The 26,685-nt window shown below is 46.0% G+C and overlaps 3 protein-coding genes across 5 annotated transcripts; 2 read left to right on the top strand and 1 right to left on the bottom strand.

Annotated features, from left to right (window-relative positions):
- Window positions 1–71: 71 nt before the first annotated feature.
- Window positions 72–12,253, bottom strand: LOC1274509 (uncharacterized). Of its 2 annotated transcripts, none has more exons than XM_061647030.1 (7): window positions 11,729–12,253; window positions 7,917–8,435; window positions 7,623–7,785; window positions 2,756–7,520; window positions 2,397–2,514; window positions 2,068–2,213; window positions 72–1,751 (listed from the first exon to the last, which is right to left on the bottom strand). In XM_061647030.1, the coding sequence occupies exons 2-7, from the start codon at window positions 8,141–8,143 to the stop codon at window positions 1,498–1,500; spliced, it is 5,673 nt and encodes a 1,890-aa protein (XP_061503014.1). In that variant the 5' UTR covers window positions 8,144–8,435; window positions 11,729–12,253; the 3' UTR covers window positions 72–1,497. The 2 variants fall into 2 exon arrangements, with proteins under 2 accessions (XP_061503014.1, XP_061503015.1); XM_061647031.1 differs by having other exon boundaries at window positions 11,348–12,229.
- A 751-nt stretch (window positions 12,254–13,004) lies between these two features.
- LOC1274508 (integrator complex subunit 12) lies at window positions 13,005–14,515 on the top strand. The gene has a single exon (XM_313643.6). It carries the CDS (start codon window positions 13,155–13,157, stop codon window positions 14,283–14,285), a length of 1,131 nt encoding a protein of 376 aa, XP_313643.5. The 5' UTR covers window positions 13,005–13,154; the 3' UTR covers window positions 14,286–14,515.
- Window positions 14,516–15,642: 1,127 nt separating this feature from the next.
- On the top strand, window positions 15,643–22,518 carry LOC1274507 (alkyldihydroxyacetonephosphate synthase). Of its 2 annotated transcripts, XM_061643668.1 has the most exons (6): window positions 15,643–15,767; window positions 16,514–16,825; window positions 19,173–19,259; window positions 19,344–20,532; window positions 20,793–20,897; window positions 21,425–22,518. In XM_061643668.1, the coding sequence occupies exons 2-6, from the start codon at window positions 16,701–16,703 to the stop codon at window positions 21,797–21,799; spliced, it is 1,881 nt and encodes a 626-aa protein (XP_061499652.1). In that variant the 5' UTR covers window positions 15,643–15,767; window positions 16,514–16,700; the 3' UTR covers window positions 21,800–22,518. The 2 variants fall into 2 exon arrangements, with proteins under 2 accessions (XP_061499652.1, XP_061499653.1); XM_061643669.1 differs by lacking the exon at window positions 15,643–15,767 and having other exon boundaries at window positions 16,478–16,825.
- Window positions 22,519–26,685: the final 4,167 nt, after the last annotated feature.

The following is a 26,685-nucleotide window of genomic DNA, read 5'->3' as shown; positions in this document are numbered from 1 at the left end:
CTAATCGAATTTCATTCTTCGATTTGGTGCCACTTTCTTTCCAGCAAATGGTGCAATAATGTTGCTCAATGTTTATGTTATGTTATCGTACGTTTATTCTTCCGGGTTTCCAACATAATCCTACATAATCCTACACAATCTACACAATATACAAAACGGAACAATTGAAACAAATATGCAAAACACGATCTAGGGTTTACGAAAGATTAAGATATTTGTATTCCACTGTGTAATAAACGTAGCTTACAAAGAAAGAAAGAAAAAAACAAAACAAATAGTGTGTATCCTGTGTGTCGCGTAATCGCACCGAGGAGCATAAAAATATTACACAATTTTACCTTACTATCCTTCTGTTTGCTTCCACAATATTGCAATTCGTTCAAACGCGTTGGTTTAAAACGAAGAAATTTAAAAAAAAAATGCCTAACCACACATGTTGTCTTTATGCGTGCGCTTCACGTCCTACAGGTGCACCAAGCGAATGCTGATGGCTGACTATGACTACCACTTTCTGCTACAAAACTAATGACCGACTGACTGACTGTTTCTGCGGGATTTGTTCCCTAACCATTGCTAACCGTCGCTCTCTATTAGCGAACTCGAATTTGTAGCAAAACCAACGAAATGATTTGCGTGATTAAAAGAAAGATAGAGAGAGAAGCGTGGCTTGCGTGTCTTAACTAACTGCTCAGAGCGTTCCCGGCCAGTGAGTGGGGCTTGTGAGAAGAGCGGGGGTGCATGGTTTGGTGGCAGTGGTGATACCAACAAAAACAAAGATAGTTACATGTTTATCGCACATAAAATAACCAGTCAGTTCTGCTTGATAAGCTATCAAAAGGCGCTCAAACAAGCATGGTTGATCACGTAAAAGAGAGATAAGTTATGAAAGAACTGCTGCATAGCGTGTGTGTGGAGGGGTAGAGAGGATTGCGGTAACCTGCTCTATCCTGCGCGTAAACCTAGAATCTTTTTCATTTCAGAGCAGCCCGCCGACTTTACATTCTCACAGAACGACCGGATGTTCACTGAAACAATCACAGATATTATTATTTTTAATTTTCTTTTGTCAGCCTAAGTGGTGTTTGCCCTTTCAGATTGGTATGCTGCTGCTACTGCTGCTTGGTGAGTGAGAAACACACACACACAGTTTCCTTTTGCAAGTCCTATCCTATATGTTGCCATTACTGCTTTACCAAATGGTTTTGGTAAAAAGCGGATGCGGATCCCGAATCAACAGATAACCGTGGCCACATGCACTGAAAATCTTATTATTGTGAAACATGAGGTAGAATGAAGGAAACAACTTCCTAACAACACTTCGGTTCCATCGTTCTGAAACCATTGCTGCCGTTTTTGTTGCCGCCGCTGTTGCTGATACCCGATCGTTCGTTCCCTCCCAATGGCTGTCTGGTGCTCGATGATGGCTTTCCCATCGATTCGTAAATCTACCCAACTGCCATCACCTGACGCCCTCCTGCTTAGCCAGCGGCAGTGAGGTCAAGTTTTCCGCGCACATATCTCTTTCTTAAACTTCTTCAGCAAGTCGTCGAAGCTTTCACCTGCACCGCCACCGCTTCCGATGGCGCCGACGCCACCGCCACCACCACCACCACCGCCACCGCCGTACGTCGGTTCTTTGTGGCACATGGCAGGGACACTGTACGGTAGTGGACCTCTGGCCGGCAGCAACAGTGCTCCATCGAGCGTCACGTACGGCATCTGATGATCGTGGTCGTTGGACAGTTCTCCGTCTATTCCAGTTTTGTAGCAGCATGGGTATTAGTTAAAAAAAAAGTAAAAAAAAATCCATTCATTTCATAATTTCTTCGATTCTTCGCATCATTATCGTCTGATGCACGTGAATTGGTAGCAACGGTTTCTTGAACGGTGTCCAGTGGAATAAGCCTTGCGAATGTATTGACAATTTGTAAGCAGGTGGGTGAGTGAATTTAGAGGTTTTTGGTAGTGTAATTATCTTTAATGCATTTACTATAAACCCAATTCAAATGGGTATGAGAAGGACGAAGCTAAACCACTTGGCCAAAACATGTATGCATCAACACTTACCCAAATCAGCATACTGTGTGCGACAGAACGCACGGCGTCCGCCGAAGCTGACGTCATAATTGCGCAGGTTGGGATCAGTACCGCGAGCATCAATTGCATCGTACGCATGCTGCGGCTTCTCAAACGTCACAAACCCATACCGAGACCTGTGTGTGTGTGAGAGAAAGAAAGGAGAGACGTAACAACAAAACAAGGTGAGCTTTTTTAGTCGAGATTTAAATAGAATAAGTATCCTAGAGGCGCACAACTGAATGCCGCAGCGGGCAACACCAAACCAACTCCAGACGCGGGTAGAAAATAGAACCTCTTTCACACACACTCACACTTACCCGTTGGCCTTCATGTGCAAAGTAATTTTGACGATTTTACCGTACGGTTGGAATTTCTGCTGTAAATCTTCTTTACGTGTGGTGCTCTCCAACCGACCGACGTACACGATATTACGCTCTGTGAAAAATAATTTAGATAAAAGTGTTACAACGATATTTAAAAATCCGATAAAAAAAACGAAACATTAATGAAAAGAAAAATTACTTAAAAATGTAAATAAAATAGAATTTGATAAAGTAATTTAAGCATCTTTGAATCTTTGACACTTGAAATTCAAATAATAGGAAAACCATCATATGATTTTAAAAGACAAAATCAAATTAATTTGAGACCATTTGACATAGTATTTGACACTTACCTGGTGAGATCGCCCGACGCTGATTGGCATGGTCTCGCGGGTGGTATCGTTGCCGATCCGGCGTACTCGAACGCATGCCCGAGCGGGAACGTGATCGCGGCGAACGTGACCGGCTGCGGGAAGAGCGCGACGCACCACCACCATGGCCACCGTCACCGCCGCGGCGCGAAAAGTCACCGTCCGACGCGTCGGAAGAAGACATCGAACTGCACGATGACGAGGACGACAGCGAGCGGCGACCCCGGCTACCGTACCGCGATGATGACGTCGAGGAGGAAGACCTCGAGCACGTGCGCGATTTTCGACGACTGCGCGAATAGCGACTGCCGTTGTTGCACCCGCTTCCGCCACTCCCGGCGATACTCGTCGGCTGGTGCTGGCTGTGATGGTTGGGATGCACGCGGGCCGAGTAGCCGCTTCGTGAGCGCGAACGTGAGCCAGACGAGCACGAAGATCGACGTCGCGAGGAACGGTGTCGACTGCGGCTACGGCTGCGACTGCGACTATGGCGATCCCACGCCCGATGCCGGTCCTGGTGTGACTTCGATCGGCTGCACGGTGGTCGATCGGTTGCATCGGAATCTGCATCAGAGGGCGATTCGCTGCGATTTCTGCGGCGATGCCGACGGTAGGAACGGCGTTCGGTGCGCTTTTGCTCGCGATGTGTAGCAACAGAAACCTTCTTGTTGTCACCAACACCACCAGCCGATACCACCTTCAGTGGGGCAAGTTTGCACAACGGAGGAAACCGACCGGATGGCTCGGTTTGCGTCGCTGCATCGACGCGCTGCGTGCGCACGCGATCTTTTCGCAAATGCATGATTACTTTGTCTTCGCCGTGCTCTACCACCACGGCGGCTGCATTGTCGGTCGCTGTCGTCTGCGCCGCCATGGTAACAGGTGAAGAACGCATCGTTTTCGTCTCATCTACGTTCGTCTTTGAGCTGCGGCTTTGTTTGCTCGGACTGTACACAAGATATTCACCGTTCCGAGTGTTCGAGATGTGTGCTCGTTCCGGCTTGCCTGGGGAGAAGGAACTAGGAGGCGAGACACCCACGTAGGGAGAGCTCTGGTGTAGCAGGTACTGTTGCTGTTGCTGCTCGTGTGTTCTTCCTCCGTCCGTGCCGTTGCAGACCGCACCAACCGACATTGATTCGGCTTTAAGCGTTACCGCTCTCTCTGCAACGGACGCTTCATCGCCGACCAATACAGTTTGCGACGATGTTGTCGCATTTACACCACCACCAGCACCATTTGCATGGTTGGATGAGCAAATGTTTGATTTTTTTATCACCACCTCCTGTATGCTCGCTATGAGCGAATTGCCCGGCATGGTATCGACCGAGGGACAACATCTCTTAATCGTATCCGATATGTTCAGCAAGCGTGAGGCTTCTTTATTAGAGCTGCACAAAGCATGCGGATTATTGTGTGCCTGCTGGTGCTGCTGCTGCTGCTGAACACCATCCTCGAAATTACATTGCGGTGCGTGTACCAAGGCATCCACACCCTTTTCAGCCGGCGATATCGTGAGTGCTGTATTGCAACCGATCGACACGATAATTATTTCCTCGTAATCTGGATGCAATTTGAGCGCATCATGGTGCCCGGCAGTGCCCGCACCCGGTTTTCCTGCCTTTGCTTCATTCAACGGCAGCGGATTACCATGCTCGTCGAACTCAAGGGAAGTGATCTGTGCCAGCGGTACGATCGGCATTAGCGGAATCGTTTTTTGGCTCAATTTCGCTTCGTTCGATTTGATTGCAGCTTCCTTCTTTAGCTGCTGCATGCGCAGAGCCTTCATTTTTGCGGCCGAAATGGGATCCAGCGGTTCCGATGCAGCCACTGCGGGCTTACTGGGCTTCGTCGGTAGCGGCTGGTCTGGTTTGGCTACCGTAGGTTCCGGTTTCGCTAACACGCTAACAGCATTTGACACCGGCAACGTACCGTTGCTATACCCGCTTGTAGAATTGACCGCACTATCATTATGCCTATCGCTCCTGACTGGTGGCCGCTGGAAGCTATCGTTAACCTTTGGTGCACCTTCCAATACCATCGAAGCCGGATGTTCGCGGCGCTTTTTGTACTCCTGGAGATTAAGCTTTTTACGCACTACCACTTCACTTGTTTTGTTAGACACTTCCACCTCAGGCGTCGTTGGTTCGGGAATCGCAAGCGTTTCTTTTTTAACGCTTCCCCCTTCAACGGCTCGGTTTGTTGCTCCATCCAGTGCTGCTGAAATGCTACCGCTTATCGTCGTATCACCAATTTTCACCTGTGAACTGGCGCTCACATGACTAGCGGCTCCATCATCGGCTGGTTTCGCGAGGGCGGCTGTTGGTTGATTTACCTTCAGTAGTGAAATCTGCCGTTTAACACCACCAACACCACCACCACCACCACCACCGGTAGTATTTGGAATTGCAAACTTCTTCACCTCACCAGCACTCTCGTCCGGGTGGCTCGTTTCATTAGCGCCACTGCTATCACTGCTACCGGTGACAATCCTATTTACACACGTTTTATCTACATTAGTTCGTTTAGCATTCACTGCGGATAGCAAATGCTCGCCGCCATCGGATACCGGAGGGATGGCGTTAGGCGATGCTATCTTCTGCACACTATTCGTCGGACTAACGCTGTCTTTGCCGTTGCAGCTTCGATGGGGCGGTTGAGTTTGCTTATCTTTACCATTATTATCAGATGAGGTGGACACAGCACCCAACTGTGACGGATGCTTTTTTGCTGGCACTGATTGTTCGACACGTTTCTTTTCCTTTTGCAATTTGCGCTCCTGTTTCAGCTGCTCTTTCATCGGCATCAGAAAAGGTATCTCAATCGTTTTGCGCGGCTGTCCACCGATTGCACCGAGAGTGCCCGGAATATTGCTACCAGATGTGCCGTGCCGTTTTGGTGAACAATAGTCGTGATCAAGTTTAACGTTTGTCTTCTTGCGATGGACATTATTAGTTTGAGCTTGCTGATCACGGGCCATTGTTTTAACGGCGGAATCCTTCTGGGGAGTGTTGGTGAGAGATTTTTTGGACAAACTGACCGGCAGCAACCTGGCAGCAGAAGATTCAGTCTTAATCACCTGTCCAAATTTAACTCCCTTCGTCACCATCGAAGAAGGTTTTGATACGCTTGTATCCCCCTCTTCACTGCTGCTTGTACACTGATTGGCGCTAGTATCTGCTACTTTACTAGAACCGGTTGGAACGTTAGAGGCCGCTACCGCATCTTCGCCAACCACTACGTTGTTTGTTATTGCCTGTTTATGAATCGATTGTTTGACTTCAGTTTTCGATTTGCTACTTCCACCGTTCGGATTCCAGGTAGGATCCTTGTCGGTATCATCTGCTGCCTTCCTTTTGCGACCTCTTCGTATTCCACTCAACTCCTCTCTTTTATCGGGCCGTTGGCTGTTTCTTTGTGCTATATCTTCTTCCTCCGCCTCACTGCTTTCCTCTTCGTCCATCGTTAGCTTCCGCACCGCTTTTGTTGCGCTATCACGTTTCCCATTCGATACTGCTTCGTCCTTTTTTACGTTCGCATTTGTCGCCTGGACGGGCGGACGTTCTTCGGGAAGCATCAGCTGGCGCAGAACCTTTAGTTCTTTGCCACGGGATTTTTGTAGGGAACGTTTTGGAGGAGATTTTAGCTGAGCAACAGTACGCTGTGTACCTACGACACCTCTCTTGGTGGTCGCTTTGCTTTCGCACGCTGTGAAACGTTCCGAGTTGGTATCGCACGAGGTCGAATCATCTCCTGTAATATAAGCGGTCAAATCGAAATTTTCCGGATCGACTAATTGATCGTCTAGTAAATCCTCCTCATCGCCAGCCTCTAGCTCGTTGTTCGAAACTCTGCCTACTGGTAAAATCTTAGTTGGACTCAGATCGCAAACGAGCGAATCTAGATCGTCAAAGCTCAAGCTGGTTGGCAGCAGTCCAGCTACAGCACCGCCATTATTAAGCGTCCCGGCACCAACCGGCGACTGCGGCATCGAGAAAGATTGCCGTTGACTAGAGGAGCAACGTTTCCGGCGCCCGGGCGGTTTCGTTTTCGATTTCTTTGAGCCCGACTTATCCTGCAGCAGCTTCGCCGGAAGCTCCCAAAGCGTATTTTTCGTAGGACTAAAGTCTAAATCTGGATCATCATCTTCCTCATCATCCTCTTCGTCGTCGTCATCGTCGTCCTCATCCTCGTATATGTCTTTATAGGAATGGTACGAGTCTTGCTGGTTTTGGGATATTGTTTCGGGTTTATCTAGCTTTACCGTAGATTGATTGGAGCAAATAGTTGGATTGTTGCTATCTGCAATATTAGCATTGCTGTACGTACTGCTAGTGCTACTGTCACGACTAGAGCTGCTAGTGGAGCTGGAGGAGGCGTCCGTATTGCTACAACTTCTACTTCTGCTACGGTCGCCAGTAACTACCGTTTCCTCCATTATTTGACAATGCAATGCATTCACGTGCCCATCGCACTCTGCTTCGCTCTGTGCATCTGACAAAGCACTGCTACGTGACTGCGTAAAGACATTTGTCCCAACTTCTTGTGTCTCCTCCTCATCCTCATCCTCATTCTCCTCCTCCTCCTCCTCCTCCTCCTCGATTTCATTATCTTGAACATTTTGCACATGTATTCTATTCTCATACTGGTCTTCTTCATCATTTTCATCGTCTTCCTCATCCGTATCATAATCACAATTCGGATCAATCGATATCACCTCCACCGCGGTAGACATTTCCACGTCTTCATCCTAACAAAATACACAAGAATGCATACGTAAATATACATAACAATGGTTACAGTACTATAAAAATTAGGTGCCATGTTTTAGCCATTTGTTTGTCAAACTTACATCATCATCGTCTTCTGCAATGTGTTCCTCCATGATGGTCTGCACGTCCGTTTCTGTGAGATGGTGATGCTCGATGAACAAATCGGACACCTCTTCATCGTCCTCGCCCAAGTGAAATGCATTCCCATAGTGCTGCCCGACCGTGGGTATTTCGTACTGAAATCTGTACGCCCGTGTAGGCACGACCGCGTCGACGGCGATAGAATGAATGCGTGCACAAATAAATAAGATAGAGATAGGTCGAATGGCTACGAACATACACGCGGCACTGTCTTTCAAGTGTCTAATACTAACCGATTATTTCGGAAGCCATTAATGTTGGCATATCCTGGGCCGAGCATATCTAGACCACCGCCAGTGCCTATCACACTGTCAGTGCCCACGCCGTCGGTAGTTCCAACAGTGTGGCGAAGGGAGCGGGAGCTTCTACTATTGGACACATCCCTACCGACCACCATACCGCTTCCGGTGGTACGACAAGCGTAAGCATGTGCCGCTGTCGATGTGGAGAGATTGATCATGATTTCCGCTCAATTTCGGGCCGAACACCTCCTCTTTGCTGGTTTTGAGTGTGTGGTTTGTGTAGGTGTGAGATTGTAATATCTCACACTTCCCCGTGTGCACTTGCTGCACCGGACAGCAAGTCGGCTCCCTGTTCTCCCGAAACTCTGTCTCTTACGTTTTTTTACGATATACCAACAATCAAACACCGGTGTAATGAACGTCTCGGTTCTGAAAGATTGCTCTCAGAACCGAGATCTCGAATGATCTAAGCTAAGCTACACCCGGTTGTGTTATATACGTTGACTACAACTGCGAAAAGAAACAAAAATACAGTATTAGTTTAAATGAAATCCTAAATCACGCAATAAGTGCGCCAATCAAATAACAAATCACAACCTTTCCGTAAAAACCACACTCAAACACACCGCTAACTTGATTTCAAATTTGTTTCTTCCACAGCCATTGTGCTACTTTGCACACTTGGTTGCCGGTGGTAACATCTACGGTTGCTAGGAATGCAATAGCGTTGTAATGAAGTTGAAGTTCTCTTTTTCAACCACGATGAAGAAAACGGAAACCGACAGTGGGGGACTGACGAACCAAAACAGTTGCACTCTCCTACACTGCTGACTGCATACACAAGCTGGGAAGCATTCAACATCTTCTAATTTTACCCACGTGAATTGTGCAGGCGTGTGCTGAGTGGCAATATCGAACAACGCCCGAAACAAACTGTTCAATTGCATAATTACTAGCTATCGATAGTGAACCGAGTGCACACCATGCAGCACCCACCTTGAGCTGTGTGTCACTTCTTTCTTCGACAGTGAGTGATGCAAAAATAAACGAGTCGAGCAACTGAAAAGGTGAGCGGCTACTAAATGGTACCGTTTTTGGGTAGCTGTTCTATCTCGCTTGCTAGCGGTGTGCTGTATGCATAATGCACATTCATTGTCTTACCACTGCTCTTATGCCACAAAGAACGTGCGTCTGTTTCAACATAATGTACGAAAGCGAAAAGTTGTCGAATGATACGTTGCTTACGAACGCCAATCGCCAGATGGTATCCTAAACATACGCATGATACGCAATCGTATTTTACTCGTCATCAAAAAATCACGTGCCAACCATGCCAACGTAAATGAAGGATAGAAATATGCGCCAAAATGTCATCGTTTTCAATCTTTTAGGTTCCTGCCAGCTCTCGCCCAACCCAGCATTTGATCCGCCACCCCGCCAGGACTGCCAGGCTGCGACGACCGGCGGCCTTTCCAATGACGTACAGGAAGCTGTGCAAAGACTAGTGCCATAGAACACAACCGTACATACGCGGGACGAGAAGCTATTTTCATTTTGTTGATGATTCTATTAATAGCGACCGTAAACAAGCAGCGATTGGACATTCTTTGTGAAAATGGACAACGAACGATTCAAACACCTTTCGGTGGTCCGTTCAAATTTTCGTCCATGTTGGAGAAGCCCAACATTGAATTTATAAAACAAAACGGCTATTATTAACTAATTCGATCATCAAAGAACTGACAACGTAACAGTGGAGAGTAGCAAATTGAAAACCAATCCAAACGAACGCACCACACTATTATCCGATACCCCTTAACACCAGCACTTTACGCAAACGAAAGGTGATACAAACAATGTTAAAAATGTTGCAATAGTGGGGGTACAATTATAGACACACAGATTAATTTGTAATTGTGCCATGTATGTGCCATGTTTATAACACACTTCATACCCTCCTGCATGATGCGCGGGAAATTGCCCCCTAGAGCCCGATAACGCTCACCGTGTGCGGCTGTACCGTTTTGACAGATCAACAAAAACACGTGGCTGTGACGTCTAATCTAACAGCCATGTGCGCGCGCCAGCCTTGTGTTTTGATTGTGTCAAATTGTGCGTATGAATTGGTTTGCGGTCTTTCAATACTTTTCGCATCATCCGCAACGACCGTAGCCGTCGTTTGCGTTGTTCGAGGATGCCATACTGTAAATATAAAATAAAAAAATACCACCCTAAAAATCCTTCACATCACATCGTTCGACCAACTCTTTGTTCCAAGACGCCCCACCGGTGTAAAAACGATCGCATGAGCGCATAGTAAAACAAGACCAATTAAATGGTCCATTTCTTGGTGAAGGTAAGGTGAAAGGGTGCTGTCCTGCTTTCAAGGGAAAAGAAAGCACAGAACCTGTTGTTACCAGCGGACTCGATCTGAAGCAAACCCGCCGCTTGGGAAAGGGATATGCGTGTGCAGGGTGACAACGAGAGAGAGCCGACACACACACACTGCCAATCGAGAGAAAATTGTTCATTCTTTTCTCATCCATTTTGCGCATCATCTCGTACTTCCCCGGATGAGCGCAAACCAGGATAAGAAGGATAAAACGACGATACATCGTTGCTTATTTGGTTTTGTTAACTCGCTCCATTCGCACCGAAGGTGGAAGAATTTTCATCGCCAACGGGGAAAAACGAGGCCAACGCTTTGTTTGAATATCATTCCCAACACATCCTTGCGTGGTGTTACGTTCCGAAAATGGAAGCCAATAGTGGGGAGGGTTCGGTTCAATTCCGCCGCTGTACCACAGACGCAACACACAAAGTGACCAACCGTAAAATGTCGGCCAATACCGCAGCAAAGCTACCACTAGCGACAGACACAGTCACCAGAGAGAAGAAGGTTGATGGCCGTTGCAGCTTGCCTCAGACACCTTCCTTCGCGCGTCTGCCGTACTAAAAAACCCCCCCTGCAAGATACACTCTTCGCGTTCGTACGAGGCCACATTACGTAAAGTGTCCGTGAACGCGATTAGATTTCTTCCTACTCAACGCAAATGAATCCTGCGATTTGTGTTGTTCGTAAATTAAATGTGAACATGCTCGGTGGTAATGCTCGCGGTCGAGTGATGGCCACCTCCCTATTCATATTCTACGAGCCTCCTTCGACAGTATCAAGGTAGCTGGGAGTAACATAGCAACCGTGTTTCTAAAATGTAGCAGACACACATACATCACCAAACTGAAGCGGGCCCCAAGCTCCCCACTCTACTCAGCGACCAAATCCACTCTTCATCGGTGTCCCCGCCCATCCTCCTACTACGACCACCATTTAGCTCTGCTGCAAAGTTGAACTCGTTTGACATCCGCATGAGAGCGAACCTTTCACTTGAGCACACGTTTTGATTCCACGTTATCAAACACACCTCAGCATAAATCAAACGCCAACATCACACACACCTCGCGCGGGCAGGCAGCCTGCGGCTACCATATGCTTTGGCGTTTGATTCCGCCATCGGCTTCGTCCCGGCCTTGAAACATTACCGAATTTAACCACTCTTCGCTCAGTAACAGTATGCGTACGCAAGCTGAGCAAGCCGGCATTATTTCCGCCGGGCAAGGTGCATTCCTTCCTGCCAGGCGAGAGGGTTAGTCCGCCACAACACAGTCCCTTGCATACATGCGCATCTACACCAACACTACCAAACATCCACGTACGCACACACACACACACACACACACACACACACACACACACACACACACACGCAGCCATCACACTTTCGCATACCGTGCCATACACGTACCATACACACGAAGGCTCCCGGCGTTTTCAGTGGGGGAGCGCATTCAACACCGGATGCCAACACATTTATCCCGTCTCGCCGAACCACGGTGGGACGATGGGACACCGTTGCTTCTTCGCCGGAAATCGTTCGCTATTGGGCGCACAATTTTCACCACCATTCATGCTCTTTTCCACACTTGATGCTGTACGGTGTCTGCTTCGCACACATCTACACACACTGGGGTCCTACACACACGGTGCGGGAACTTTGACGATACCGTCCACGTGTTTCTGGGACCACTTCACAGACGGTTTTAGCGCACCGATTCGATTTGCATGCAATTTTCACGATGGTTTGTGATTTTCCGGCAGGTCTGTGCGTGTTACTATCGCACTGCCGGCTTTGTAGAGTTAGCCGCGTTGGAGGAATTGGTACGGCAACAGCAGCAACACACATGCACCTACTCAGAAAATCACATGGAAAACCAACCGAGATGTGCGAGAGGTAGGTGATACCCTGCACGTTTGACAGTTGAGCAATAGTGCCCAGGTGAAATCATTTGTTTTCTAGCCATGCTGTTTTATGTTTGACAATCGTTGCGCTGTTCTTTTGCGATGTCTTCGGGATGCTTGCAGAAAAGGAAACGAAAGGCTGGAAATAGAAGATCCGAAATCGTCGTGGTACGGCGAAATTCGCGCCTTGTTTATAATAGTTGTAAAACAGTTGGGCTGTCAAATCTTCCGCTACTCCGATCGCACCCGCTGTTTCGCACCCAACTTCGGGATTCTTGAGATTTTCGCGGTAGCGCGAACCGATTGTTTTAACTTTTTCTGGTGAGTTTGTTTGAAAAAACGTGTAGAGAAACGTGTTTTGTATTTTATTTTGCATAAACTATGTGAAATAAATAATTTGATTCGCAAATTGATAAAAATAATTTTTCATACGCGATTTCCGCGGTACCGCGACGATCTCGGATCGTCTATTTCCAGCCAAACAGAGAAAACTTGTACACAATTCAAGGAGAAGAATAGCATAATTTGTTAAAAATAATAACCCAAAAATATGCAACTTTCATCTGAAAACACTAGTTTGATAGCAACCAGATTTTTATTTAACGGTACGCCAAACATGTGCTGTTCAAAGATAAAGAAAAAATTTGCCGTGCATGTTTTTTCAATTTTAATAAAATCATTTTCCTAAACCTTCCTTCAATAAAATTCCATTTTTCCACTGTAGCTGCCAACAGGAAATTTAAACCGATGAAGCTTTTTAACGAAACCAATCTATGCAAACGTCAATGTCTCCAAGCTTTAACGAAAGCACTCGGACTGACAGCTGACGCCGGTTTGTTTGGTTGCGGTTGTTTACAGTTGTTGTTTTGCGGCAAACGTTTCGTGTTGGCGGTCGCGTCGCGCGCTCTAATTTACAGTTTTTACTCTCGAAAATGGCATCAGCGCTAGATATTGATCCAACGTTCAAACATGCACTTAAGCTTCTCCACTCGCCCCACTCGGATGCGACAGAAAAGATACGTAATCTGCTGGACGAACTCATCAAGCAACGGTATGGCAGTGGGAAAACGCTAATTAACACCTTGAGCAAGAAGCACCTTGCCGAGGAGCCGCTTGCGGGTGGAAGCAATCTATACGTGCGCAAGCAGAAAGTAATCGAACCGAAGCCCATCCCGGTGATAAATCTCGATCCGGATCCGGAACCGATCGCAACCGGTACGATCGAGTGCATAGTGAGCGCACCGGAAGCACTGACCATGCCGCCGCTGTCGTCTGGTTCGATACTGATCTCTACCTCCGACCTGGAGGGTAACGACGAGGACGATGACGTCATCATGGAGGAAGATAAGCTGAAGGAACTGGAAGACTTGATGTGTGTCGTTTGCCGCTTGATGGACGTTAGCTCCCGTAACCGGCTGGTCGAATGTGCCGACTGTCACGCACTGTACCATCAGGAATGCCACAAACCCGTGATTTCGGAAGCGGACGCCAACGACGAGGAGAACGCTTGGTACTGCACGATCTGTCGCAGCAAACAGACGGTCGCCAAGCTGGCAACTCCAGCGGTGGTGCCCACACCGCCCATACCCGTCGCAACATCGCCGTCGCCAACTATTGGCAGCTCGTCGTCAAAGTCATCGTCCCATTCGAAGAGTGGTAGCAGCAGCAAGTCTGCCGAATCGTCATCCAGCTCTAGCTCGTCCAGCAGTAGCAAGCACAAATCATCCAAGAGTGGCAACAAATCGTCCGATTCTTCGCACGAACGTGATAGGGATCGTGACCGTGACCGAGGCGAGCGCGATCGCGATCGCGAGCGGGACCGTGATCGCGATCGTGACCGCGACCGTGATCGCGAAAGAGATCGCGATAGGTCGTCCAAATCTTCTTCTAGCGGTGGTGGCACTGGCTCCTCGTCGTCGTCCAGTGGGGCTGCGAATGCTGGCTCCAGTGCTGGAAATTCGGTTGGCACACCGAACATTAACATCATCAGCGCAGATAAACGATTGCAAATGATGAAGAAAAAGGCTGCCAAAATGCAAGATAGCAAAAGGAAGCACAAGTAGACTTGAAATGAGCGTTATTGCACTATATGTTGCGAAAAAAAAGGATAAATGGATGTATGTCATTTTTTATGTAATTGCTACATTTTTAGAAATATAATTATGGAAAGAATGTAATGATTGCAAAGCATAATGTTGAGCTCTGATGAGAGATACAGAGCGTGAGGAGACAGACACACACACAATTTTGCAAATTTAATAGAACAAATATAGGTCCATAAAGTGTCCAAGAATTTCGTTTTCGTTTCACGCGGTTTAATCATTTAAAAACCTAACCAATAAATACGGTCTAGCCGTGTAGAAAGAACATTAGTAGGATATACGATTGCTTGTATTGTACCGCGATGTTTGTGCATGTTCAACACGTTACAAGGACACAACATCGTTCACTAGTGAAACAGCAAGCAATTCGAAATTCAGCAACCCAAAAATATTCTGGTTGCAGGCATTATATAGGGGTTTACAGGGGTTCTCATGATTTTGGGGCGCTTTACTCTTTCTACGGGAGGGAATTTTATATGACGGTTCCTTTATGTACATGCTCAAATGGAATCTAACAATTTACAAAGGGCAATTGGAAATCCAATAAGAATTTCCTATTTGCTAATCCTAAAAGGAGGCCGTAGAATCCATTTCCCCACTCATAAAGTTCACATGCCGTACGAAAAAGTGTCTCAAAATTATGAGAAATTCTGAACAATCGTTTTTTTTATAACAGAAGAACATAGCATTCAGTAAAAAAAGTCTACACAGGATAATACATGTTTGACGTTAAATTTAAATAAATCATACAATTTACGAATAAACTTCAGTCTGTTTGTCTATTAATTGCTACAAAAAAAAATACTTAAAATATTACTTAGTTATTTCTCTGTTTTGTGGCGCCAACGACCTAACATGGACGTATACTAACGTTATTACATTCTTGCTAAACTTACTTACACCGCCTAACCCAGTGGCAGACAACTTTGCGGCAATACGAGCCAAAATCTGCAGAAAAAACACGACATTTTCTACGTAATAAAGCACGTTGATAAAATCAAGTATCTGCATTTATACTGTACCGATGACGAACATTTTGCGTCTCCAGGATGTTTGTTAAAAATTATTTATTTTTTTCAGAAGACAGAGGGAAAATCGCAAAAATTGTCTTATTTTTTACACCTGGAAAAAGATTTAAGGAAATCTAATGAAGAATAAGGAGAAAAAAATGCATTTTTTTCTTAATAAAACACGTTTGTAACAGCTGCATTTTTGTAAAAGCAGCTCGTTGGCTGCGTCGCTTAACATTTTGCTGCTGAGTGCGACTACTCGTACGTAACGCACTGTATTACTAAGGCAGTGCGCATGTATATAAACACGCCAGTGGATATACATAGTTCTTGTTCGGCAGCCGAGCAGTGAAGACCTACTTCTCGATGCTTCACGGCACCACCCTCACGAATTTTACAGTGGCAAAAGTGTCCCTCGCCGGATAGGGTTCCGGTAACAAAAAAAAAAAACAGAAAAGAAATTAAAACAAATGCTGGAAAGACTGTGAAAAGTGGAGTGTGTGATAAGACGGTGTTTGCATTGGGACGGGTTGTTGCGTTAGACTGTTAACAGTTGGAAGAGTGGAAAAAGAAAGAGCAATGCAAAAGAAATTAAAAAAAGAAGGTTCTCCATAGAAAATAGTTCGCAAACGTTCGCATCCCAAGTGCCAAACTGTTAGCCCTCGTCGAAGGTGTGAACTGCAGTGAAGTGTGTCATTGTAGATTCCTCCCAAGTGAACATTTTGTTTCTCGACGAGATCATCTGAATCGCAATCTAAAATACACTGCTTTTTTCCACATTTCGTGTTCTTGAATCCGGAAACACGCGCGCTGGGTTGCGCAAGAGAAATAGATTAATGCATACGCCGATTTTATCACACGCTTCGTGCAGACTGGTACCGGCATAGTTTCCAAGAGAGAGAGAAAGAGAGATTAATTCAATAATTACCTAGCACACACGCATATACACTGTCTGGACAGAGTCACTTGGCGCCACCGGTCAAGTGTCCGACAGTTTAAGCACCGAACCAAACTAAGCCTCCCTCCGGGCGGCATTAGACTGCACTACATTTCACCATCCTGTCAGCGCGACCAAGGAAAACGCGCAAAAATCAATAATCAACCCTCCCGCTTGATAGGCACAGTGGTGTAGGCGACGTGTGTGTGTGTAGTATATTTTCTATCCTCGACTTTCCACAGTTAAACAAAAAAACAGTAACGTTGCGAAATTAATAGTTCCGTACTGGAGAAAGAGAGAGAGAGAGTGGCTGAATTTTGGCGGGCATGTTTGCAGGAATTAGTGCGCAACGAAACAAGAGCAAGTGAAAACGAACACACCCTTGACCAAAACGGGCAATCAGAGGGCTCTGCCGCATCCTTCGCTGGAATGTCATCATCGTCAGCCGAAAGGACACCCGTTGCCAAAGGAAACGAAGGGGCCGCCGCCAGCGCACCCGCGTCGATGGATCCAAGCGTGCCGAAGAAAATTGTCAGCGCTATACCGAAGCAAAGGTTCGTTTCCACGGGTTTTTTTGCTGTTCGTGCATGATTGCTATGTAATTGTGTGCATTGTGCGTTTGTATGGGTGTTGTAATTACACGCTTTTTGTTCCTCGTCGCTCGTTCCTTTTAGTTGGCAAAACCCTGTGCTGCACGTTTCCCCGGGACAGAGGGACATAAATGTAGGTAGGCTGAGTAGTCTAAGGTTGTTCTTTCCCAAGAGGGTTTGGAAGGATCTAGCTTGCTGTGAATGTGTTACACGATTGTGTCGAGAGAACCGTGCAAACGATTTTCCACGCTAAAAAAAGATAGAGAGAGAGAGCGCGGAGAGAGAGAGTTTCTAACAAAAAGTGAGCGCACGCACGGAGTTTTCCGAACCCGTTTTCCAAGGGGTTCCACACCATCCTTTTACATAAACCGGCTCTGTCTCTCTTTGCCTCCGTTCGTTGACCGCATTCGAACGGAGGACACGCGCGTGTTCGGGCTGAATTTTCCCACTGCCGTTACACTTACACCTATAACCGGGAGTCTGTTTGTTTTGGATAGGTTTCGACGCGCTACCAACCACATGGCCATTCGCTTACCGTTCGTCGATGCTTCGGTTTTACTGTGTACTCTTGTATTCGTGTGTTGGTGCCGGCCGGTACAGGAGCATCGTTTTTTTTCTCTACTTTCTTTCCAGAGGTGATGAGAACACGTGCTTACCGGAAGCAGATTCTCACGCCACGATATATTCGATGTAGGTTTTCCGGAACGCAAACGTTTGTTTTGCTGCGACTGTTTTTCAGTTGCCATTATAAGCAAAGTTGAGAAGCTATATTATTCTACAGTAATTTTAGATGTACAATTCTTTTCTTTGAAACAGATTCATATATCGTTTTAATCTGTGCGTTGATTGTTCACTATGCTGATGGTTTTATTTTAAATTAATTTCTTTGTATGATTAATCCAGATATGAAATTAAAATTGAAAAATTATGTTGCTCCCATCGATTCATTAATTTGAGGAAATTTAATGGTCGAAGCAGATTGTCTAATGAAGCAATCCATTAAATCACTAGTCCAGCAACCACCTCCACCATTCTCCAACCAAGCGAACCTTACACGAGCTATGCGTTATGATTATAGCCGTCTACCATCCAAATAATACGCTTAAGCAGCGAAGAACCGCGGTACAAGTATGCGGCCAAATATAGGCCAGACACTTGTGGCATTTCCCATCACCAGCTCGGCAACCGGTCCAAGCACTAAAAATAGTAGAATAAATGAGTGTTTGCCATTGAACAAGTGAGTTAAAATGGGACCGGGCTCGTGTTACGGTGTATGATGATGTACTTCCGGACGTTATTTTAAACTCATGTGAAGCGATCTTTTTTTAAACTCCAGTTGGTGCTGCACTGGCACTGATGGCAAAAGGCACTATCTTTCTCAAACTTCCGAGCAATTGTTTGCTAGCTATTGGGGGTTTATCGTTCACTCCCGGCACTCCCGGGACCGTTCCTGTTCGTAACGTTAGTGGATTATCTAATCAGGTACCTTTGGCATGACTGCTGATTGCACAACTGATGGGCGGGTGATGTCATCGACACCGAGCCCTTTTTAGATTGAAGCCCCGTTCCGGCTTCCGGCTATCTATCGGTCTGATAAGAAACGTTGACCCAATAAAGACTTTTGAATGTAATCCATCACACTGTGTTCCTAGCGCATGGTATATAAAATGGTAAAATGCGGGAAAATATACGCAATTTTAATCTTTCTGTGGCTAGACAAAAATTAAGGCACATACGACACAATGAAAGAATAAAAAAACCACTACGTCTTATTCTTCTTCTATTTGGCGTAACGTCTTACGCGGACATGCCGGCCTATACAGGATTTCGAGACTTAATGCATTACCACGCAGCCGGATAGTCAATCCTTGCTACGGGGGAACGGTCCATTTGGGGCTTGAACCCTTGGCGGGTATGTTATTCAGTCGTTCGAGTTTACGTCTGTATCGCGAGACCGCCCCACTACGTACAATGCTTCGAAATGGATTTTTTACCTTAATACACAATCTCATCTAACACTTTGGCTGCATTATGACTGCTTTATAGAAACATTCGATTTGATTAAGGTTTGTCAATTTCTTTAAAAAAACGTCCAAATTGAATTAATTTCAGAGGCTGCAGCCCAGCTGAACAAAGCTTTCATGTTTTAACATGTATATATGATTGTATAGAAAATCGTTTATTTCTTTAGATTTTCCTATAGTATTAACATAATCAGATGCGCTAGTGAGAATCAAAATTACACTAGCAAGTACGGACAATGTATCCCGGTCTTTACACTTTTTTTTTTACTTTCTCCCTTCGTTTATAGACAGCAATTGCTCAAATGGAATGGCTGGGGTTACAAGGATTCGCGCTTTCTCTACCAGGATGGAACGATCATATTCACTGGCGATAGGTGAGCAAGACACCTTCCCAAAGGCGCCCAAACCCTTCTCAAACTCATATTGATTCGCTAAAAACCCAAATCTTATCGTTCAAGGTATCCCATTGGTGGAAAGGTGTCGCTGCCACACTTTCGCGACTACGTGATCGAGAACTTCAACGTGGATCTGTCCGATCGGCGCGAAGGTGTCCCGGTGCCGAACGAGTATCCCGCCCCAGTGCCCTGTCCCGAGTTTCTGGCCGACATACGAGGCCACGGTATCGACTGCACGCAGAACGGCGAAGATCGGTTGATCCGGTGCCATGGACAAACGCTACACGACGTGCACATGATGCGCACCGGTACGTTCAAGCGCATTCCGGACGTGGTCCTGTTTCCCACCTCCCACGAGCAGGTGGAGCAGATCGTGCAGTCTGCCAACAAGCGCAACGTGGTGCTGATACCGTACGGTGGCGGTACGTCAGTGTCCGGCTCGGTCACCTGTCCGGAGGGTGAAACGCGCCCGATAGCGGCCCTCGACACGTCGCAGATGAATCGGATGCTGTGGATCGATCGCCAGAATCTGGTCGCCTGCTTCGAGGCGGGAATCGTCGGCCAGGACCTGGAGCGTGAGTTGCGCCAGCTTGGGTTCACCGTCGGGCACGAGCCCGACAGCTACGAGTTTTCCACGCTTGGCGGCTGGGTGGCCACGCGTGCTTCCGGCATGAAGAAGAACGTGTACGGCAACATCGAGGATCTGCTGGTGCGCGTGAAGATGGTGACCAGCAAGGGTGTGCTGGAGCGAAGTTTGGCCGTGCCGCGGGTATCCTGCGGGCCCGACTTTAACCATCTCGTGCTCGGCTCGGAAGGTACGCTCGGTGTGATCACGGAGGTGGTCATCAAGATACGGCCCCTGCCCCAGGTCAAGCGGTACGGGTCGCTCGTCTTTCCCGACTTCGGGTCCGGCATCCGATGTTTGCGCGAGGTGGCCCGCGAGCGGCTGCAGCCGGCCAGCATACGGCTCATCGACAACGAGCAGTTCGTGTTTGGCCAGGCGCTCAAAATACCGGGCGGCCCGCTGGCGACGGTGGGCGAGAAGCTGAAAAAGGTGTACCTAACGCGGTGGAAGCGGTTGCAGCTCGATCGTATCGCGATCGCGACACTGCTGTTCGAGGGGCACGACGCGCAGGTGAAGCAGCACGAGGCAAAGATTTTCGCCATCGCCAAACGGTACGGTGGGTTCTCGGCCGGCAGCAGCAACGGCGAGAAGGGCTACATTCTTACCTTCGTCATCGCGTACATCAGGGTGAGTTAGGGGCATCAGTGAGGTGCACAATAGGGTCGACCGCGCAATTAGAATCTATTTGACTAGCGTGCATCGTGAAGTGCTTGTCAAGTGCTCTTTACCCATGCAGCGGTTTGTTTAATTTCATCGACGGCATTGCAAATCAAACACGTATACGCAATGAACACATGGACACATGGTGTTCGCGCTGGACAAGCGAAAAAAAAAACAATCACTAATAATATGCCTCTTTGCCATTGCATCTCTCCGGATATTTGCAGGACCTGGCCCTGGATTACAGCATTGTGGCGGAATCGTTCGAAACCTCCGTATCGTGGGATCGCTGCGAAGCTCTCTGTACCAACGTCAAAAGCTGCGTTCGCAAGGTATGAACCAATTCAATGTCACTGTTGGAGTGTGCTGTTTAACAGATAGACAATCTTTACAACAGCCTAGGAGGTGGTGAGAGCAAAAAGGTTGGACCGGTGTTTCAGCTTCGGTGCACATGACGTAACATTACAGTGATAAGTGGCAACCCACTTGGGATGTAGGTGCTACAATCAAATATCCGCTAATTACCTCGGTGTTTAGATAATATTTACACTGCTTGATTTGTTTCGAGCTGAACCACTGAAGCTAGAAGCTACATTAGTGAATGAATGTTTTGTTGGTTGAAACTTAAATAAGGGAAAAAGGTCAGTACTTGGGCATTGTCAACGATACTCATCTGACCCAATGAGAGCCTGTCCGCTGTACCATTAAAGAGCTTTAGTCTGTTTACAATGCGCACTTTATTTGTCCAGCATTCTCTCTAATTCCCGTTCGTAATCACTCGAATCGTTAAATTATCCTAACGTGTTAGCAACCATGCGTCTCCATTGTTTACACGTCTCCACCCCCTTGTTCGTTGCAGGAATGTGCCAAACATAACATCCAACACTACCTCATCTCCTGCCGGGTAACGCAAACGTACGATGCTGGCGCGTGCGTGTACTTTTACTTCGGCTTTAACCATGCCGGCTTCTCGAACCCCGTCACCATTTACGAGGAAATCGAAAACAAGGCGCGCGATGAAATCCTCGCCTCCGGTGGTTCCATCTCGCACCATCACGGTGTGGGCAAGATACGATCGCGCTGGTACCCGCAGAGCGTCTCCGATGTCGGTGTGCAGCTGTACAAGGCAACCAAGCGGGAGCTGGATCCAAACAACATCTTTGCCGCTGGCAATCTCATCCCGGCCCAGCTGCAGGACACCAACGAACCCACCAGTCTGAAAGCAAAGCTGTAAAGGCACACACATGACGCGCCCCGTTCAATGATCCCGTCTAGCAAGCATGGCAATAATGGCAAAACAAAACAAACAAAAAACTCAACAAAACCCATACAACTAGTAAACTGCTCCACCGCTTCACAGCGGCGGAAGTGATGCAACGGTCGTGCTGCATATGATGCACGATCAGTCGTGATCACTTTTGTCCCATCACCGGAAGCAATGTGTTCGTCGTTTTCGTTACAGCAGAAAAAACAAGGTCACAGTAAAAAGGCGAGACACAGAGAGAGAGAGAGAGAGAGAGAGAGAGAGAGAGAGAGAGAAAAGGAGAGAGAGAGAGAAAGAAAGAGAGAGAGCAATATTCTTCATTCTGTGTCGGCTTACATCGCAATAGAGGGAACGATTTTTATCTTCGCCGGCTTCAACGTAGCAGAAACAAGTTAACATACACATTCCATGCCCTCCCGTAGTAGCTTGTAGCTGAACGTAATGTATTATTTAGGTGTTTTTGGGTTTGCTCAGTGACATTTTATGGTTATTTGTTTTGCGCTCCTTTGATAAGCTGCCAGCAGTCAATTTTATGGGGCAACAAAAGGTAGATGATAACGAATTGAATTGTGTGATTAATTTTGTTAGCGTAATTTTACATCCATTACACACCCCGGAGCGCTTTTTGCTAAGACCGTCAATTTTAGTTGCAAATTGAAAAAAAATAATACAAATATCTTTACTTTTGATTCCACACCATCTGTTTCTTGCATGAGAAAGAAAAAAAGCGTTTATGTTCAATAACAATCAATAAAACACATTTAAACATTTTAAGTTTCGGAATCCAGCTTTCGAGGAACGATTCGAATCGAGCTACAACATATAATGACCTGTATTACTGCGATGTACTACATATCCTATGCAAAGCGATTCAGGCCAAGCTGTATAGTGATTATACGATGCGTTATTACGTACGGTAGGTAATGAAATGTATAATTAACATTAATAATAATACAGTGAGGTAAGTCTACAACCGTAGATTTCTACATTTATTTTATTAGTCAGTCAACGCATGAACTTGACTTGTTGAACTTGTCTTTTTAACCCGCAAATAAACCGTAACTGAGGTATCGCACTAATTTGCACCTTTACTGACTCTGGTACTATGCTATGAACTATACATTTTCTTTATTTTTTTATTCGTTTGTACCCATATGTGTCTTGCTCAATCAGTAGTTATGTTAAAATTAAAATGTTGTTTTTTTTAATCACTACATTTAATACTGTCGGGAAGGGGCAGACCGGTTTATGTATGGATAGACACGTAGACGTCTTCTACAACACAGAACGTGATTCCTATACCTAGAATTGTGACTAAAAATCACATAGAGTTAATCCTAGTTAACTAATTAATTACTAATACTAACTTTACTTTACGAGTAATTACTAATACTAATAAATTACTCGTAACTAATAAAAAATCGTTTGCAAAAGATTTCCCTATCCGCAAAAGGCGGTTTTCGCCGCGATTTACGACGTAGGGAAAATATTTTTTTGGCAATTTGTATGGAGCGAAGACACGCACCCAAGTTATAGTCGCAAATAATTCTCACAATCCCATCGGCTCTACTGTTTGGTTGTTGCTGCTCTTTCTCGCACGTGAGGGAGTTTTCTTTCTCATTGTTTTTCCTATGTGTGACATTGGCTGCGAACGATCATCATCCTCGTGATCCGTTAGTTAGGGTTAAAGGGTAAATTGTTAGAAGCAATGACTCTGGCACACCAAATGCTGTACAAATTCGTGCCAGTTTATGTGCCACGCTGTACGGAAAGCGTCTTGTGATTAGCACAACCTCAAACACAGTATTATGATGTGTGTAGATTTGGGACACATGGTGGCAAACTTTTTATGAGGACGAGCAACAATTAAATGCCGCATATTGTATACCCTTTAAACCAAAAGGCGGAATGCATTTTAATCATAATTCTGCTGCTCTATTCAACATGCGTAGCGACTCATTTGACGCAGTCGATCATCACAACGAGACCGGTTCCTACGAGGCCATACGAGATCGATTCCCATCCGGACCATTCCCCCGATAGCAAGAACCGACTATCGTATAGCTTGATTTTAGTAAGGTTAAGAAGCCGTTTCAGCTCGATCCACAGCATTGTTCGTTACATCAAAGAAGAAGAAGAAAATTTATACGGGAGGCAATTGGCTTGGTACGCAGATGGCACGGAGCTGTGGGGTCTTATCGGCCACGGGCTGTAATCGACTACGTGGTTCCAAGGAGCGCTGATATTTGGTCAGCGGAGTGCCAGGTAGTTTGGAAGGTACACTTCCGACTCGTGGGAGCAGCGATTTGGAATAGAATAGCACCTCCCAAATGATCCGGATGGTTCCGACCCGGTAACTTCGACCCGCATCCAGTGGCGTATTAGCACGAGTGGAGGTCCTAAGTGGACACACGAATGTTGAACATAGTTTACATTTACATCCTAAACCATGCTAGCCTTATTGAAAAGCAACACGAATAAAAAGGAAAGAAGCGAGAAAGGAGTAAGGAAAAGGGGGGCAAACAAGAGCGGAAGGAGGAGTGGGAAGGGTGATAATCGAAGAGGTGAGATGAGAAGATGAAGGTGTGGGTTGCGTGCAGCAGCGCGCATTGTTCCGAAGCGACGATGGGTTCTAAACAATGGGGGACGAGAGTGAAGCGAGCTGAAGGGAGCATACAGGAACGGGAAGGACATACCGGAAGGGAGCAACATGCATTTTTTGTAGGTCGATGTTCTTCCTCCCAGCTACACTTTGGAAAGTAATTTCTGTCAAAAATGAATTGTCCACATCAATCTTATAAGCGAAGGATCGTAGAAAGTTTCTTTATCTTAATCTTATTTGACACATCCGGCATTTGAGTCTCCCGGGGGGCCGGTCGCCACAACCAATCCCCGACCGCAGCCGCAGCGCTATCGACAATGCAGTATAAACGTCACTTACACATGCTGCGTCAATGGCGAGTGCAGCGACGGGCTAGAATACAACTCTCTATGCCACCCTCCAGATATCGATATGGCCGCGCAGCACCATCCGCAACGATGATGCGTTTCAGAAAAAAAGCTAGAAAAGGAGCAAGCCAGCCTCCTCACTTACAGCATCGACCAAGAGGCAGGGGAGACATGCCTTTCTCTCTTCCGGAGAGGAGCCCCCATTAATTAAGAAGAAGACGGTACAACATGGTGGTTAAATCCTTACTTGCATTCCCTATGGTGTGGAAATGATGGAGAGGGGGGGGGGATTGGAGGAATTGTGCATTGTTGAATAAAAACAATAAAAAAATGAAGAGAAAAATGTGTTCAAAGACATCATCCCTCATTTCAATATTTGACAATTTTAAGCATTGGTTGGCTTCACATGATATGCTGTGTGTGCTAGTGCATTGATGATCGTCCTTTGATTCATTATTATTATTATTGATTTTCACAAGTGCAACTAACTGTACTAAAAAACAATATAAAACCCGTGCGCGGCATGCAAACGATCGATCCAGCAAATAGCTCCAACCGAAAATCTATTCATACATCCACACGACTACTGGAGCGTAGATCAAATCCGGATTCGAACGACGGCTGTAGACAACGCGCAATGCATCAAGCAGCCAAAAAAACGGGAAGGAAAAAACAATAACCAAGTCAAGCACACAAGGCAAGGTAAAGCATTCGCCAATAACTGCTGGGAGAGAAAGGTGGGAATGAAGGAGATGGGGAAGCGACGTCACTCAAAGCGAATATGATCTGGTGAACGGATAAAAAAGATAGCAGACAAGCGATATCACTCCCGCTACCATGTGAGAAAAGCTGGCTGGATTGTACGGTACCCACAAGGAAAGAGTAAGGGGGAGAGAGAGTATCGACTTTTTGAACCACCTTTTTTATAACCATTATCGTAGACAAAAACCATGAGCAAAAAACTCCAGAAAATCTGCCCTATTTTTGGTGAATTTCGGCTTAAAAAAAATTCGCTTCGTCGTATATTGACTTAAATGCGACGAGCACCCGACGTCGGGTGAACGTTCACACGACGTACACACGACGTCGAAAATATTTGAAATTGTTGGTTGGGAATTTATTTTTACACTCGCGTCATCTAGCGGTGGCTAGCATATTTGATAAAACACGTGAAATATTTCAATAATTCAAAAATGAGCGTCAACGGTTGTTGTCTGCTATTTATTTGAACAGGGAAAATTGCATATAATTCAGTGAAGGTATCTTCAAGCAATTACAATGGTGCTGCACTTTATTATAATAATTGTTGCATGAATAATAACTTTTTTATATGATAATAATAGCCGCTCCATCTCCTCCAACGATCGCTTCGAGTTATGGTGACTTTGCCGACAGCTCCGAAACCAGTGATCGCCACTTCCGTTTCCTTACATATATGTTCATGTTCCCGAAGTACTTTTTCACTCTTTGGTCGAAACGCATCAAGGTAGCGACTTTTTCCTCAGTATTTGTTTTCAGCATCATATGTAGCTTCTTGCCGCTCAGGGTCGTCGACCATTCGGAACTGGGCTTTCTTTCGTTACTCGGATTGTAATTTAATAGTGTTAAGATGTTGTAGATGCTAGAACAGGCTTATACGACATTGATGCTGCATGGGAATTTTCGTTAGTTATGGTTAGTTATGTTATGATAAACCCCTGAAATATTCTATTGCTTTTAATTCAAAAGTTACTTAAATGATGCATTGCATCAAAATTCATTAAAATTTTGTACATGTTTTGCTCAAATTAATAGCAAGCAGATAATCCCTCACAGTAATGCATTAAAAAGAAACGTCAGTGGTAAATGCCTTATAATCGCATATTTAATAAAATAAATTAAATAAAAACATAATACATGTGTTCTAG

This window comes from Anopheles gambiae, chromosome 2, assembly GCF_943734735.2.
Source record: "Anopheles gambiae chromosome 2, idAnoGambNW_F1_1, whole genome shotgun sequence".
NCBI classification, from domain to species: domain Eukaryota; kingdom Metazoa; phylum Arthropoda; class Insecta; order Diptera; family Culicidae; genus Anopheles; species Anopheles gambiae.
This window is presented reverse-complemented; position numbering and strand designations above follow the sequence as displayed.